Source organism: Nothoprocta perdicaria, unplaced genomic scaffold (assembly GCF_003342845.1).
Source record: "Nothoprocta perdicaria isolate Ctin4 unplaced genomic scaffold, notPer1 scaffold_33, whole genome shotgun sequence".
Lineage (NCBI taxonomy): Eukaryota > Metazoa > Chordata > Aves > Tinamiformes > Tinamidae > Nothoprocta > Nothoprocta perdicaria.
Window position 1 is genome coordinate 2909716 of NW_020455566.1, and position 13371 is coordinate 2923086.

At 69.8% G+C, this 13371-nt stretch overlaps 1 protein-coding gene across 1 annotated transcript in view; it reads left to right on the top strand.

Moving 5' to 3' along the window:
• The first annotated feature begins 5649 nt into the window (after nt 1-5649).
• Nucleotides 5650-13371, top strand: part of KIAA1522 (KIAA1522 ortholog) — a 9953-nt gene continuing 2231 nt past the window's right edge. Inside the window, exons 1-6 of the mRNA XM_026043499.1 lie at nt 5650-5731; nt 10459-10608; nt 10850-10905; nt 11971-12088; nt 12429-12545; nt 12674-13362. Of these exons, the coding sequence (XP_025899284.1) occupies nt 5650-5731; nt 10459-10608; nt 10850-10905; nt 11971-12088; nt 12429-12545; nt 12674-13362 (1212 nt within the window). The remainder of the gene's footprint in view (nt 5732-10458; nt 10609-10849; nt 10906-11970; nt 12089-12428; nt 12546-12673; nt 13363-13371) is intronic.

Below are 13371 nucleotides of genomic sequence, written 5' to 3' on the forward strand. Positions count from 1 at the left end.
GGCGGCGCAAGGGCAGCCCCCCGCCGGGCAGCGCCGCCGCCCCCGGCGAGACCCCCGGCGCCCGCGGCAAGAAGGAGCGAGGTGAGCGGCGGGCACCGGCACGGGCGGCTGACGTGGCAGCCCCGCGCGGGGGCGGTGGCCGCGGAGCGGCTGGGCTGGTGGCCACCGTGGTGGCCGGTGGTGGCAAAGGAAGGAGCAAGGTGGTGGCCAAGGAGGGAGCAAGGTGGTGGCCAAGGAGGACCCGGGATGGTGGCCGTGGTGGTGGCCACGGTGGTGGCCAAGGAAGCAGCAAGGTGGTGGCCACGGTGGTGGCTGCGGTGGTGGCCAAGGAGGAGCCGAGGTGGTGGCCACGGTGGTGGCCAAGGAAGGAGCAAGGTGGTGGCCAAGGTTGGTGGCTGCTGGTGGCCAAGGAGGATCAAAGAGGTGGCCAAGGAGGAGTGGAAGGGGTGGCCATAGTAGCAGCCAAGTTGCTTGCCAAGGAAGGGACAGCTAGTGGTCCTGATGGTGGCCGTGCAGGGGACAAACTGGTGTGGTGGTGGGAAGGCTGGGCTGAGCGGATGGTCTTGATGTTAGTCATGATGGAGGCCCGAGGTAGTGGCTGTGGTGGCACCTGAAGTGGCTGCAGAGGGGCTGAAGTGACACCTGAGAGTGACTGCAACTGTAGTGGCATTAAAAGGTGACAATGGTCATGGTGGCAACTGTGGAGGCCATGGGGGGCTGGAGGAGGAGATGGCTGTGCTGGTGGTCCTGGCAGGCGCAGCAGTGGCCCTGGCAGCAGCCTGAATCCGGTTCCCTCCGGAGGGAACGGCAGCTCCCGGTGCAATCTCGTCCCTGCCCCGAGGGATGTTGCTGCTTCACTGGGTAGGTTTGCTCTGCGCTGAGTCAGAAGGTCACTGGGGCTGAGGGAAACCTGGAGCGCTGCCACCGCCGCCTCCTCCTCCTCCTCCTCCTGCGCGGGAGGGTGTTTGCCCTGCGCCAGGTGTGGCCCTTCCTGCCCGAGATGTGGCCCCCGCCCTGGGCCGACTCCTTGGGGTGCTGACCTTTTCCCCCAGGCACATCCATAGGGAGACCCTCGGGGTGGCATTGTCCAGCCTCTGCTCCTGCAACAGAGCTGGATGCAGACGACCCTTCTCATCGCCTGGGCTGGTGTTAGGGTGGGCAGAGATCCCCTATTGGGGGGTGACAGCCCCTCGCGCTCGTCTTCTCCCCGCGACCGTCTTCTGTAGTAGGTGTCCCGGCAGGGCTAGAGTTGCTGCAAGTGGCTGGGGGTGCTCGGTTGCACCCTGACAGTGCTGGGGACACCTTCCTGCAGGACGCGTCCCAAGGAGCCGTCACCTCCGCTCCTCTGCCAAGGGAGAGGCTGGTTCAGCGGCACCGACGCAGGTGCTGGGAACCTTCTCCCTGGCTTGTCCCATGGCGCTGTCCTGGTCCTGCATGCGGACACACTCATGGCATGAGGAATGCCCAAGATCCCATAAGGAAGGAGAGGTGGAGGGGCTCGCAAAGAACCTCTGCTTTGGCCCTGGAGCTTCCTCAGGTGCTGCCGGGCTGGGCCCCTCTGCTGGTGCTAAAACCGGTGCTAAATGCCCAGCCGCCACCGTGATGGGCCCCGCGCCGAGCCCAGAGCAGGGCTGTGCCGCAGAGCACGCGAGTCCTCCTTGCGGCGCGGAAACACCCATGTGCACAAACCCGGAGGCACCTCGGAGGCCGGGAACGCTGCTCGGAGCGTGGGCGGAGGGGCCGCGCGCGCCGCCGTCCCCGTCACGTGCCGGGCTGCGGTGGGCAGTGCTAAGGGGGACGTGTGCGTGGTGGGGGGCGTGGGACCCTTCGCCTCCCGGGTTCCTTGCGGCCGGAGCAGCCCCGGCCCCTCGGATGCTCCCGCGCCTGGGCGGCCGCTCGCTCGGAGCTGGGGAGCAGCAGGGACATGCAGCGCTCGCCTGGTGGAATCGGCGCACGGAGCGAGCGCCGAGGGCCGCACCCTCCTTAACCATCTCCCGCCCGGCCGCAGCGCCGGGAATTTCCTCCGGGCACAGCCACAAAAGCAGCACGCTCCAGCGGGGGGATTAAGCAGCGGGCTGCAAAACTGGGAAGCGGGGCTGCGGTGCAGGCGGTGGCGTGACCTTGGCTCTGCCTTCCCACGTCCTTCCCGGGGAGCGGGGCCGCCGGCCTGGGGCCGGGAGGTCGGCCGCGCTCCGTGCGCTCCGGCGCGGGTCGCGTCGCGGAAGTGGAAAGAGTGACGGCGCTGGGAAGAGCGGGCGCCGCGCGGCCGACCTGCCCCGAGGCGGCGGCCGCCCGAGCCGCCCAGCCCCGGAATTTGTCCACACAGAGGCTGGAAACTGCGGGATGGGCAAAGGCAGGAGTTTAAGCTCCGGTTGCGGGAGCTGCGCTCGCCTTCATGCCGTGGCAGCCGTAGGCCCCGTTCCCTGGGGCCGGAGCGGGGTCTGTGGATCGGGATGGGCCCCCTGGGATCTTCCCCCCTCTTGGTTGTCGGGGCTCTGGCTGCTTCACACGCAATGGGAGCGTTTCCGTGTTGGATCCGGCGGCGCCGGTTGCGGGGAAGGAGCGGGAACGGTGCTGGGGGCAAAGCTCAGGCCCCCTCCCTGGGCCGGCGGGGGGGCTGTGCGGGACAGCAGTGGCTCTCGGCCCGTCACGGCTCCTTTCCCAGCTGAAAGTCCAGGGAAACGGGACAAAGTCCAGCCCGATTCCTGCCCGGAGGCTCCCCTGGTTTCCGGGCTCGAGCAAAGGCCCCGTGAAGCTTTCGCTGCCTCTTGCAAGGGGTCAGAGCCGCCCCAATCACCACCCCAGTGACACTTGGGCGTCCCTGCGTGTCCCCGCGCGACCGCTCCGTCCTCGCCGCCCCTGTCACATGTCCCCAGCCCGGCCGCCCTCCTCGCCTCCGTTCCCGGGGGCGAGAGACGCTATCGCTCCGATCTGCGCTGGCACCCGATCCATGGAAAACGAGTCCCCAGCGCGGAGAAGGGAGCAGCGCGGGGAGGAGCCGCCCGCGGGCGCCCAGAGCGCCGGGAAGCGGCCCGTTCCCCCTCCTCGGCACGGCCCCTTCTCCCTTGCTTCCCATCGCCCGTGTCCCCTCCATGGGAGGAAGGGCATGAGGAAGGAGAGCTGATTCCCGGCCCGAGGCCGCGCGGACGGTCGGAGCTCCTCGCCGGGCGGCTGCGATCACGCAGCCCACGCGGCTTCACGGAGCGAGGCCGCTTTTCCTGGGGGGAAAAACAATGAAACTGGTGTCAGCGCGAGGTGCTGCGGTTGGGGGCGAGAAAGCAGCGAGCCTTGGTGTCCTCCCGCCGCGGAGCTTGCAGCCCGCCCGGCTCCGGGGGCTCTGCGGTCCCCGGGCCTCGCTGCAGCAGGGCGGACGGTGCCGAGTGTCGGCATGTGGTTTGAGGCCGGTTCTGGCTAATGTTTTATGCAGGTTTCACAACGTTGCCCTTAATCCCTTAATGAAGTAAAGGAATTGATATTCCAAAAAATTTAAATTAGGATTGCTTTTTTTTTCCCCCCCCCCCGTGCCAGCGTATTCCAGCAGCAGCAGCAGGCTTCCCCGTGCGCTGGGGTCACCGGGATGTTAAAAATACAGCTTCAAACGCATTGTAATGACATCGGGGAGCGCTTGCCAAGAGCAGCGCGTGGCTCCACCACGAGCCGCTCGGGGGGCCGCGGATCTGTCGCATCCGTGCCGGTGCCGTGGCAGCGCTCGCGCGTGTCCAGGCGGGAAGCGCCTTCGTGCTGCTCCGATAACAACCGAGACGCGAGATCTCCCCGAGTGCTCCATCTCCTCCGTGCTCTGCTGCCATATGGGGTGTAAACGCGGCGCTGGTATTTTAGTCGCCGGCTTCTCGGCTCTGCGGGGGCGAAGGAGGCCGCCGGGACACGCTGGCGTTCCCATGCGTGTCCCGCCGTGCATCCCCTGCTCCCCGGGATTATTTCCCTGAGCGTGGCCGTGAATTTGTTAGCGTGTAAAAAAAAGGCAGAGAGTGACACTTCAGAAAATGTGAGCAGCAGGAATGCGGCGGCCGGCGGAGCCGCTCGGCTGAACAAAGCGAGGTGTGTCTGCAACCGCAGCTATTCCACCTGGAGCCAGCGCCGAGCTGCTCCGGCAAATCATCTTCCATAGAGGCCGATAAAACTATTTCGCCGGAGTCATATTTCTCCCAAGCAGGAAGGTTTGATTTCATAAGACAATCTCATCATTGACTTTGGCTCCGGCGCGGGTGGGAACAGGAGCCGCGGGAAGAGCTGGGATGGAGCGGAAAGGCCCCAAGCTGCCGAGCGGGAGCCCTGGCTGCTCCCGGGACCCCCTGGGACTCCCAGAAGCGGAGCCGGGGGCTGCGGCGGCTCCCGGGGGGCTCGGTAGCACCCTGGGTGCTGCCGGCTCGGCAGGAGATGGTTCCCGGCCTCCTAGTTATGCATTTCTGTTAATGATTGGGGATCTCCAGCGGGGAATTTGTGCCCGGGGCCTCGCCGGGCTGCCCTGCGAAGAGAGCAAGGGCTGAGTTACTTCCTTGCCGTGGGGATGGGTTTGCAGGAGCCCTGGCGGCTCCTTCCCCGCGGAGGTGTCCATGCCGCTCAGGAGCGGGGAAGCGCCCGGGATCGGATGTGTTGGGAGCCGGCACCGCGCGAGGACGAGATCTGTATCTTGTGATCAGCTTCCCCGGCCCCCCTGGTGCCCTGCTGCTGCGGCAGCCTTTGCAATGAATAAATAAACGGAGCTGCTGTCCCGGGAGCGCCGGCACCCTCCCTGCTCCCTGCTTTTGGGGAGCAGCATCATGGACCCCCCACTCTGCGGGGAGGGATGGGGTGGCCTCTCTGCAGGGTGCCCAGACAGGGGGTCTCCAAGGGGCTGGAACCCCCTGCCAAGGAGGGGACCAGGGCCGGGCGCATGTCCCCAGGGAGGGCAGGACGGAGCTGCCACCGCCTGTGTTTTTCCATGCCCTCCCCGGTGTCCCGCGCCGTTACCACTAGCTCCTTCCTATTTACACGAGCGGCCGATGAATCATGGAAGGAAGGGGAAGGCAACGGGATGGGGGGGGGATCCTCCCCGGCCGCCCCCTCGCTGCGCTTGGTTTCCCGCGGTGATCCGGGGGCGAGCGGGCGCTGCCGGCCGGGATGAGCGCCCGGCTTGACGCCTTTGGGCGACAGGGCTCTGCGCCGGGATGCGGCAGGGAAAGGGCCGCGGGGGCTGGAGGTTCGTGCCCCAACGGGGCGCCTCGCCGTGGGCTTGTGCCAGGGCTGTGCCCGGCTGCTCTGCAGCCTTCCTGCTGCCGGGAGCGAGTTTGGGATGAGAGGGAAGCCCCGTGGAGCTGCAGGGGGACAGTGGGACCACGGAGCGGGTGACCGAGGTGCTTGGGGTGCTGCAGCGCATCCCAGTTCACACATGTCCGGAGCAGCGTGAGCACCAGTCCCGCTGCACCCCATGGGCAGAGAACGCGGGGCCGGCATCCCCCCGGACACTGCACGGGCGCCGGAGCGGGCAGGGCGCCGCGGGATGCTCCCGGGAGGCCCCTCCTCTCTCCGCCCGTGCCATTGGCTCCGGCGTTGGCGGCCTGCGAGCGCGGAGCCCGCCGGAGCGCCGGGAGCCGGGCGCGCCGGAGCCCCCGGCCCAGCCATGTAGCGGCCGGCCGCGCCGCGGGCGCCATGGGCAACGCGCACCGCAAGCGGGGCCCCGCGCACGGCCCCTCCTGGCTCTTCGGCCGCCGCGCCGCCGGCATCCGGGCGGGTAGGAGCGGGATGCGGGGGCGAGCGGGAGCGGGGGGCTGCGTGGGGTCCCCCGGGCTCCTTGCGGTGCTGCATCCCCCGGGGTGCTGCATCCCCCAGGGTGCCGCTTCCAGGGCTTTTTCCTGCTCCGCGGAGACGGCTGGAAAATCCCCGAGGAGGCGGGATGGGGGGTTGCCCCTCTCCCCGGCGCGGGAGGAAAGGGCCCCGGTGCCGGCGCGGCGGGAGGCAGCGGATCCCAGGGGGTGTCTGTCCCGCGAGCTCCATCCCGGGGCGGCGCGGGTGCCGCGGCGGCTCGGGCAGCAACTTTGTCCTGCTGTCCCCAACCTGTCCCCTCGAGCCCGGGAGCAGAGGGGACTCATGCAGCGCGCACGGGACCCCGGCACCGAGCCCCTGCGTGCGGCCCGTCCGCCGCGTGCGGAGCTCACGGGGCCACAACGCGGCCGGGAAATCCCAATTCCCGGGATTCCCGCTGGCGCAGGTTGGCGGTGGCCGTCGCGGCTCCGCGAGCATCCCGCGCCGGGAAGCGTCTTTGGAGCGTGCGCCGTTTTCCAGGGGGAGGCAGCCGGGGCGGAGCGGGGGGGCGAGGAGCGGAGGCCGAAGGGCGGCCGCGGGGCAGGAGGTGCTGAGGAAACATGGGGCGAGTTGTGTTTGTTCTCTGCGCGGCTCCATGGCAACGGGCCGGCCGCCACAAAGCCAAAGAATTTGCATTGTGTCGCCTCAGCGTTTCGGAGGGCGCGGGCGGGCGGGGGGCAGGGTGCGCGGAGGCCCTGCCCGCCCCCTCCCTTGGGAATTGCGCCCGGGATTGGGAAGATGGGCTGGGTTTGGGGGGCCTTTCCCACCCGGTTCCTTCCCCTCTGCTCCAGTGTCCCCCCCACTGCTTTGCTGCATCCCGACCATTCCTTACGCCGCGTCCTGGTGGCACCACCATCCTGGGGGCTCTGCCGTCCCCATGGCCCGTGGGGCCGCTCCCGGCTGCTGCGGGATGCATCGCTCCACATCCGAAGGATCGGAGTGATCCCTGCGGAGGAGGATTGGACCGGCAGCTGGGATCGCCGCTGCCTGCAACCCGATGCCCGGTGCCCATTCCCTGACCCGCCGCCTTCCCGCCCGGCCTGGCTCGCTCCGGGCTGGATCCCCTGTGGCTCCGCAGTGCTGCTCCTGTGGGAGCAGCTCCGGGAAGGTCCCCACTAGTCCTTGAGCGCCATGGAGACGGGAGCCCTCTTATCACCTCCTTATCGGCGCGGCCGCGGGCGCTGCTGAGTCAGGGCGCCGGAACGCCGCTCCGGCCGCGGCGCCCGCGGGAAGCAGGTGCCGAGCGCGCTCGGATGCTCCCAGTGCCGGAGCCGCGGGAGGTGGCGTCTCGCGGGAGGCACCGGGGCGGGCGCTGCAGGGGCTCGGCGCCGATCCCGGCAGGATCCGGCCCCTCTCCCGGCCTTGGTGCCGGCTCCACGCTGGGCCGGCTCCGCAAACAGCCGGCGAGCTAAGGGCAGGGAGCCGCCCGGCCCTGGGATTTATCCTGGCGCTTTCCCCGTGTGCCGGCCAACCGGCATCCCGCTGCCAGGGCTGCTCCCATCCCAGCCCGGCCCTTGGAGGGCATCCGAGCACAGCGGGCAGCACTGGAGGCCACCGGCCTCCTCCCTCCATCCCGCTTCTCCTCGGCTCTGGATTAGGCGCCGGCTGCGGTGCGAGCCTGTGCCAGCCTCGCCTGACGTTTTTCCAGACTTTGCATCCGTGCGGAGCCGGGAACCTGCTGCGACAGGCAGTGCCGGCGGGCGCGCGGCGAGCCCGGCACGCGCGGCGGCAGGCGCAGCGCCGCGGGCAGTGCCGGCGGCTCCGGCTCCGCTCCGACACGGAGCGGCGGCTCCAGCTCGGCCCCGGAATGGAGCGGCGGCTCCGGAATGACTCCAGGACCCGGCTGCCGCTCTCAGCTCGGCCGCCTTCGCCCCGCTGCCCTGCTGGCAGCCGAGCCCTTCCCGCCCGGATCCGGCTCCGGTCCCGCTCTGGCTCTGTTTACCTCCAAACCTGTTTGGTGGCTTCTCCCAGACGGAGCTGGGGATGGGGCGGGCGGCCGGGGTGGGAGAGCCGAGCCCTGCAGAGCCGGCGTCCGGAGCGGGACTGCTGGAAAGGGGAATTGTTGGAAGCCTCGTGGAGGCCCCGGGGTGTCCTTGACCTGCAGCAAGGACAGGTGTCCCCGCTTTGGTGTCCCCCCCTTTTCCGGCTCTGCTTGCTCCCACTTTTTTGCTTTCTCCCAGTGTTTTTGCTGCACTGTGAGAGAGAACAAGGCCTCGGTTGCTTCTACCTTTGCAGGGAATTTGGGTTTGTCCGTGGGGCTGGAGCTGGGGCCCGTGGCTCCAGCTGGGCCGTGTTTATTTGCCTTGTGGAGCTGCCTTCCTGCCCGAGACGTCGGCGCCGCAGGGAGGGCTCGGGCGGGCACCGAGCCCAGGCCGTATCGCATCCCAGCCCACCCGCCGATCCTGCAGGAGCAGCTCCGGGAAGCTGCCGCCCGGCAGCACCGCTCGGGCTCCTTCACTGCAGCAGGTGCCTTTGCTGCGTCCGCTTTGCTGCCTCCTCCTCATCCTCATCCCCAAGGCTGCAGCTCCTGGCCACATGCACGTGCCGGCTGCTGCCGATCCCATCCCAAGAGCAGCACCCGTTGGGAAGGGGCTCCCACACTCAAGCAACGTCCACCCCAGTGCGTGACACCGGCGCTGGTGACGCTGTGCACCGCAGCCGGCACCAGGAATGGCCGGGAGAAGGAGCCGAAACGTGGGACCCAATGCGCAGATCCCTGCGGAGGCGGCCGGGCGGCCCCCGCAGCCCCTCTCCCTCCTCCCCATTTTTCCGCCGTGAGTCAGCGGGGGCGCCGGGAGCCGTCCGGGCGTTGCTGCCTCCCGCGCGCCTGCAGCGGGAGGCAAGTCGGGACATCGCCGGGCAGGAGCCGCGGAGCGCGGCCAAGGCTGCCGGAGCGGGCGGCACCGCCTGGTGCGCCGGGCCGGCTCCCGCCGCGGCCTCCGGCGTCCCGCATCCGGCGGCCTCGGCTTCCTCCTGCAGCGGGATGTGGCCGCCGCGCGTGGGCTGGAGCTGGGAACTGGCGGGAGCCAGGCATGTGGCCAGGGACTCACTGGGATGCCGGGTGCATGGGCAGGAATGAACTGGGATGCGGGTGCACGGGCAGGTCGCTGCGGTGGCTCCTTCCCCGCTCCAGCTGCCTCTCCTTCCCAGTCCGTTCAGTGGATGCAGAGTGGTTGAGGATGAGGTAGCCAAGGTCACGAGGAACCGGTTGGGAAGCAGGAGGCTCCTCCATCCTGCTCTCCTGGCTCGCTCCTTGGCATCTGTATCATCCTTGGAGTGATGGCATTCCCGTCTCCCAGCATTCCCGCTAGTGCCAGGGGGTCCCCGGCATTCCGAGCCCTAGGAGGGAGTTGGGGGGGCGGGAGAGGCCTGTGGCCCCCTGCTCTACGACGGGGACCGGGAGATGGCAGCGAATTATCACGTTCCTGTCGCGTGGCCACGGATGCCGGCGCCTGCCAGGTGGTGCTGGGCTGCCCGGCACCATGAATCTGCAGCAGCGCCGGAGCAGGAGGATGAGGATGGGCAGCCGTGCACGCTCCGAGCGAAGGCAGGGAGGGAAAAGCTCCGAGCGAAGGCAGGGGAGGGAAAAGCTCCCAGCTGGCCGCACTGCTGTGGGGGGGAGCAATTGGTTTGCAGGGCTGGGAGATTCCTGTCGGGAACACGGATTTGTTGGGAGCAAGAGGCGGGAGGCTGGGAAAGCGCCGCTCCGGGACCAAGGCGGGATTGACACGGACTCCTCCGGCTGTGCGGGGGGCGACTGGGGGTCCCGGAGCATCCGTGTGGGAGGGCAGGAGCGCGGCCGCTTCCCGCGGCTCCGGGAAGGAGGCGCCCGGTGGGAGCCACCGTGCGGCCGGCTCAGCCTTCCCATCCTTCCCGCTCCTGCGCCGGCCCCGCCGCATCCGAGCGCCATCCCGGCACAATAGGCAGTGCCGCTGCCGCCGCTCCCCCGGGACCAGAGCCTCTCGCGGGGCGGCATGGTGGTTTTCCTGGGCAGGAACCTCTCCTCGCTCCTGTTTTTCTTCAGGAAGGGTGAGTGGGGGCTGCAGAGGATGAGGAGCAGGGGGAGGAAGCGCCTTGTCCTCGCGCCACCCCGCGGTGTCCCCCGCTCCCGGCAGGGAAAGGTCACCCTGGCGCGCAGGGACGTGCAGGGATGAATCCCTGCGCCGCTCGGGAGCGGGGCTGGGAAGGGGATGCCGAAATGGCGGGAGCGGGGCTGGACAGCGGCCGTGCCGAGGGCAGCGCCGGGCGCCCGCCGCACTCCATTGTTCCGCCGGCTCCATTGTGCGCTCCAGGCGATCCCGGCGCTCGGAGCCGGGGCTGTGGGATCAGCACCGGGCATCCTCCACCGGCCTTGCTCTCCTCGGACGTGCCCTGTTGTCCTTCCCTGCCCCTCTCCAGCGGGAAGTCGATTGTTTCCCAGGATGTCGCAGTCCTGGCGGGAAAGGTTTGGGCTGCGCGGGGGCCTCTCTTGGTTCCCCCCTGCCTTGGTCTGGGAGCGAATCCCGGCTCCCTGTGTGGCTCCGTGGCCCCGGCAGCGCTAGGGAAGCACCTGGAGAGCACGACCATCCTTCCAGCATCACGAATCCGCCCAGCTCCAGCCTATGGACTGGCCTGGAAAGCCCTAGATCCGGGCTAGACCCTCTTTCTCCCCCTCAGGCGCCGCCAAAGCGGAGCGGGAGCGGCCGCCGAGCGCGCCGAACGCCGCCGAATGCGCCGACAACGTCTTCTTCCCCGGCGCGCGGCCGCCGCACCTGCAGGAGCTGCACCACGAGGCGCAGGCCGGCCGCAAGTCCCTGCAGCACCAGGGTAGGTGTCCCGGCCCCGCGCGCTTCCCGGGATGCTCCGGGCGCGGGGGCGGCGCCGGCCGGAGTCCGGTGGCCGGAGCCCGTGGCCTTGGCAGAGGTCGGTGGCCGTTTCGCTCGGTGGCTGCTGCCTCCTCCTCCTCTTGGCCTCCCCAGGCTGCCTCCTGCCTTTTGGGCTCCCCCAGCCCCTCCAGAGGGATTTATCCCCCTTTTCTCTCTTTATCCCCCTTTTCTCTTCTCTCCAGAAAAGCAGAAACAGACCAAAAGTGCCTGGGACCACGGAGACACCAACAGCCTCCAGGTGAGCGCGGTCCCTGTGCCGGCTGGGACCCAGGCCGCGCTCGGAGCGGGTGTCCCCGGTCCCCTGGGGCTGCCAGGGGGGTGGGATACCCGCGGTGGCTCCTCATTGTCCCCTCGGTGCTGGCCACGGAGCCGGCTCCGAGGGAGAACCCCAGACAGGACAGGGAGAACACCCCGGCAGGGATGTGGGGGCAGCACCGGAGCTTGGGACCCGCGTGCGGAGCCGGGTCCGGACCCTCGCCCACGTCCGGCCCCGCGCGGACCCCGCTCCGGCTGCCGAGGGCCGGGTGGATTTGGGTGGATTTGGGTGGATTTGTGTGGATTTGCTGCTCCCGGGGCACTGACCCTGCGCCCAGTGCCTGCCTGGCTCTGTTTGCTTTGAGCCGCTGCCTCCCGCTGCCTCCGGGGCCCTTTGGAAGCGGCTCCCGGAGCAGGGCCGAGGCGCCGAGCTCCGTGCGGGAGGCCCAGGGAAGTGATTCACATGGATGAGTCTGATTCCCGTCTCCATCTGGGCTGGGAGATGCCGTAAAATCCCCAGGCTGAGGGTGGGGGGCACAAAAGCCTGCCGGGAAGCGGGGCAGGCGTGGAGCAGGGCCTATCCCTGTGCCTCCAAAGGAGGCACAGAGCCCTGTGGAGGCGGGTGGGGATTATCCTGGGGGCGCTGGAGACGAGGCCGCACCAGGGCTCATCCTGGCTCCAGTGACCACCACCATTCCCGGGGCCGGGATGCGCGGGGGCGGCAGCGGGAACACGCAGTGCTCCTGACCGGAGCGACACGGACGGCCAGGGGTGTCCGGGCTCCCTCCCCGGCCCTGCTCCCCCCAGCCCCGCTGCCCACCCCACAGCAGCCCCCCAGGAGCCGTGGGGCGGTTAGGGGCCCGCGGGGTCCCTGGGGCTGCTCCGGCCCCGCTCCGGGTGGGAGGACTCTGGATGCCGGCCTGGCTGACTCAGCCCTTGGCCCTCGGAGCAGCCTTTGTCTCGGCTGCGCAGTCAGTTCGCGGTGGAGAAGGGGCCGGGCGGGGGCTCCTTCCCGGCCGCCTGACCCCCCCCGTGGCCTCCCCCCCAGTCCTGCGCCTCCTCGGAGGATGACGGAGGCTCCTTCCGGAGCCGCGCGGCCTCCTGCGCCACGGACAGCACCTCCGAGGACGCCCTCTCCATCCGCTCCGAGATGATCCAGCGCAAAGGTAGCGGCCAGCGGGGAGCCAAGGGGGGCCAGGGTGTCTGTGGGGAGGCCTGGGGGGCTTGGGGGCCAGGGCGGCCACGCGCCGCCGGGGGGATCTGGGGGCTCTTGGGGAGACGGGAGCGGGCGGCTGAGTCGGAGGCTGCTGCCGGCGCTGGGTGGGACGGGGCGAGCGGCACCGACGCCGGGACGGGCGCCGTCCCCTCCCTGCGCAGCTGGCAGGCAGCTGTGGGGGCCTCCAGCTCGGCTCCTCTGAGCGTCCCCGGCAGCGCGGGGGGTTGCTGGGGACTTGGGGGGACCCCCTGGCCAGACCCTCCGGCTGGAGCCGCTCTTTCCCCCGGCAGGTTCCACCTTCCGGCCCCATGACTCCTTCTCCAAATCCTCGGAGAGGGCTGGCAAGAAGAGGAAGGAGAGGAGGACGACAGTGCTGGGCATCCCGCAGCACGTCCAGAAGGAGCTGGGTGAGTGGCATGGCCAGGCGGGATCCCGGGCGGGATTTAGGCTCCCATCCCGTGCCCCGGGCCGTGCTTGCCGTGCCGGGGTGCGTCTGCGCTGGGATCACAGCGGGGTCCGTGTCTCCCTGCCCCAGGTCTCAGGAGCAGCCGGGATCCCACGGGACGAGCGGACGGCCAGGGACACGGGGACAGCCGGGCGCCGCAGCCCTTGCTGAACGGCGGCCAGGTCTCCTCGGGCGACGCCATCCGCATCCCCACCATCGACGGGAAGCTGGCGCCGCCGGCCGCCCCCGGCGGAGCCCGCGTCTCCCTCGGAGCCTTGGAGGAGGCGGACGCGGCCCTGCAGAAACACATCGACCGTGTTTACTACGACGACTCGCTGCTGGGCCGCAAGACGGCGGCCAAGCTGTCCCCCATGGCGAGGCCCAAGTCGCTGGCCGTGCCGGGCATGACGACGAGCGCCGGCGCCCCGGAGCTGCTGAGCCCCGTCATGTCCATCTCGCCGCAGGGCACCTACATGTCCAAGATCATCCCCAACGCCATCCTGCCGCCCATGGTGGACGTGGTGGCGCTGACGCGCAGCAGCGTGCGGACGCTGAGCCGCTGCAGCCTGGTGTCCAGCCCGGCCTCGGTGCGCTCGCTGCCCCGCTTCCCGGAGCACGGCACGCGCAGCCGCGAGCCCTCCTCCTCCAGCGACAACTGGAGCCACTCGCAGTCCACCGAGACCATCGTGTCCGACAGCTCCACCATCTCCTCGCAGGGCGGCTCCGAGCGGCGGCCGCCCGAGGTGCCGGGGCTCCCCGACCGGCCGCCGGGCGCCTACGTGCCGGCC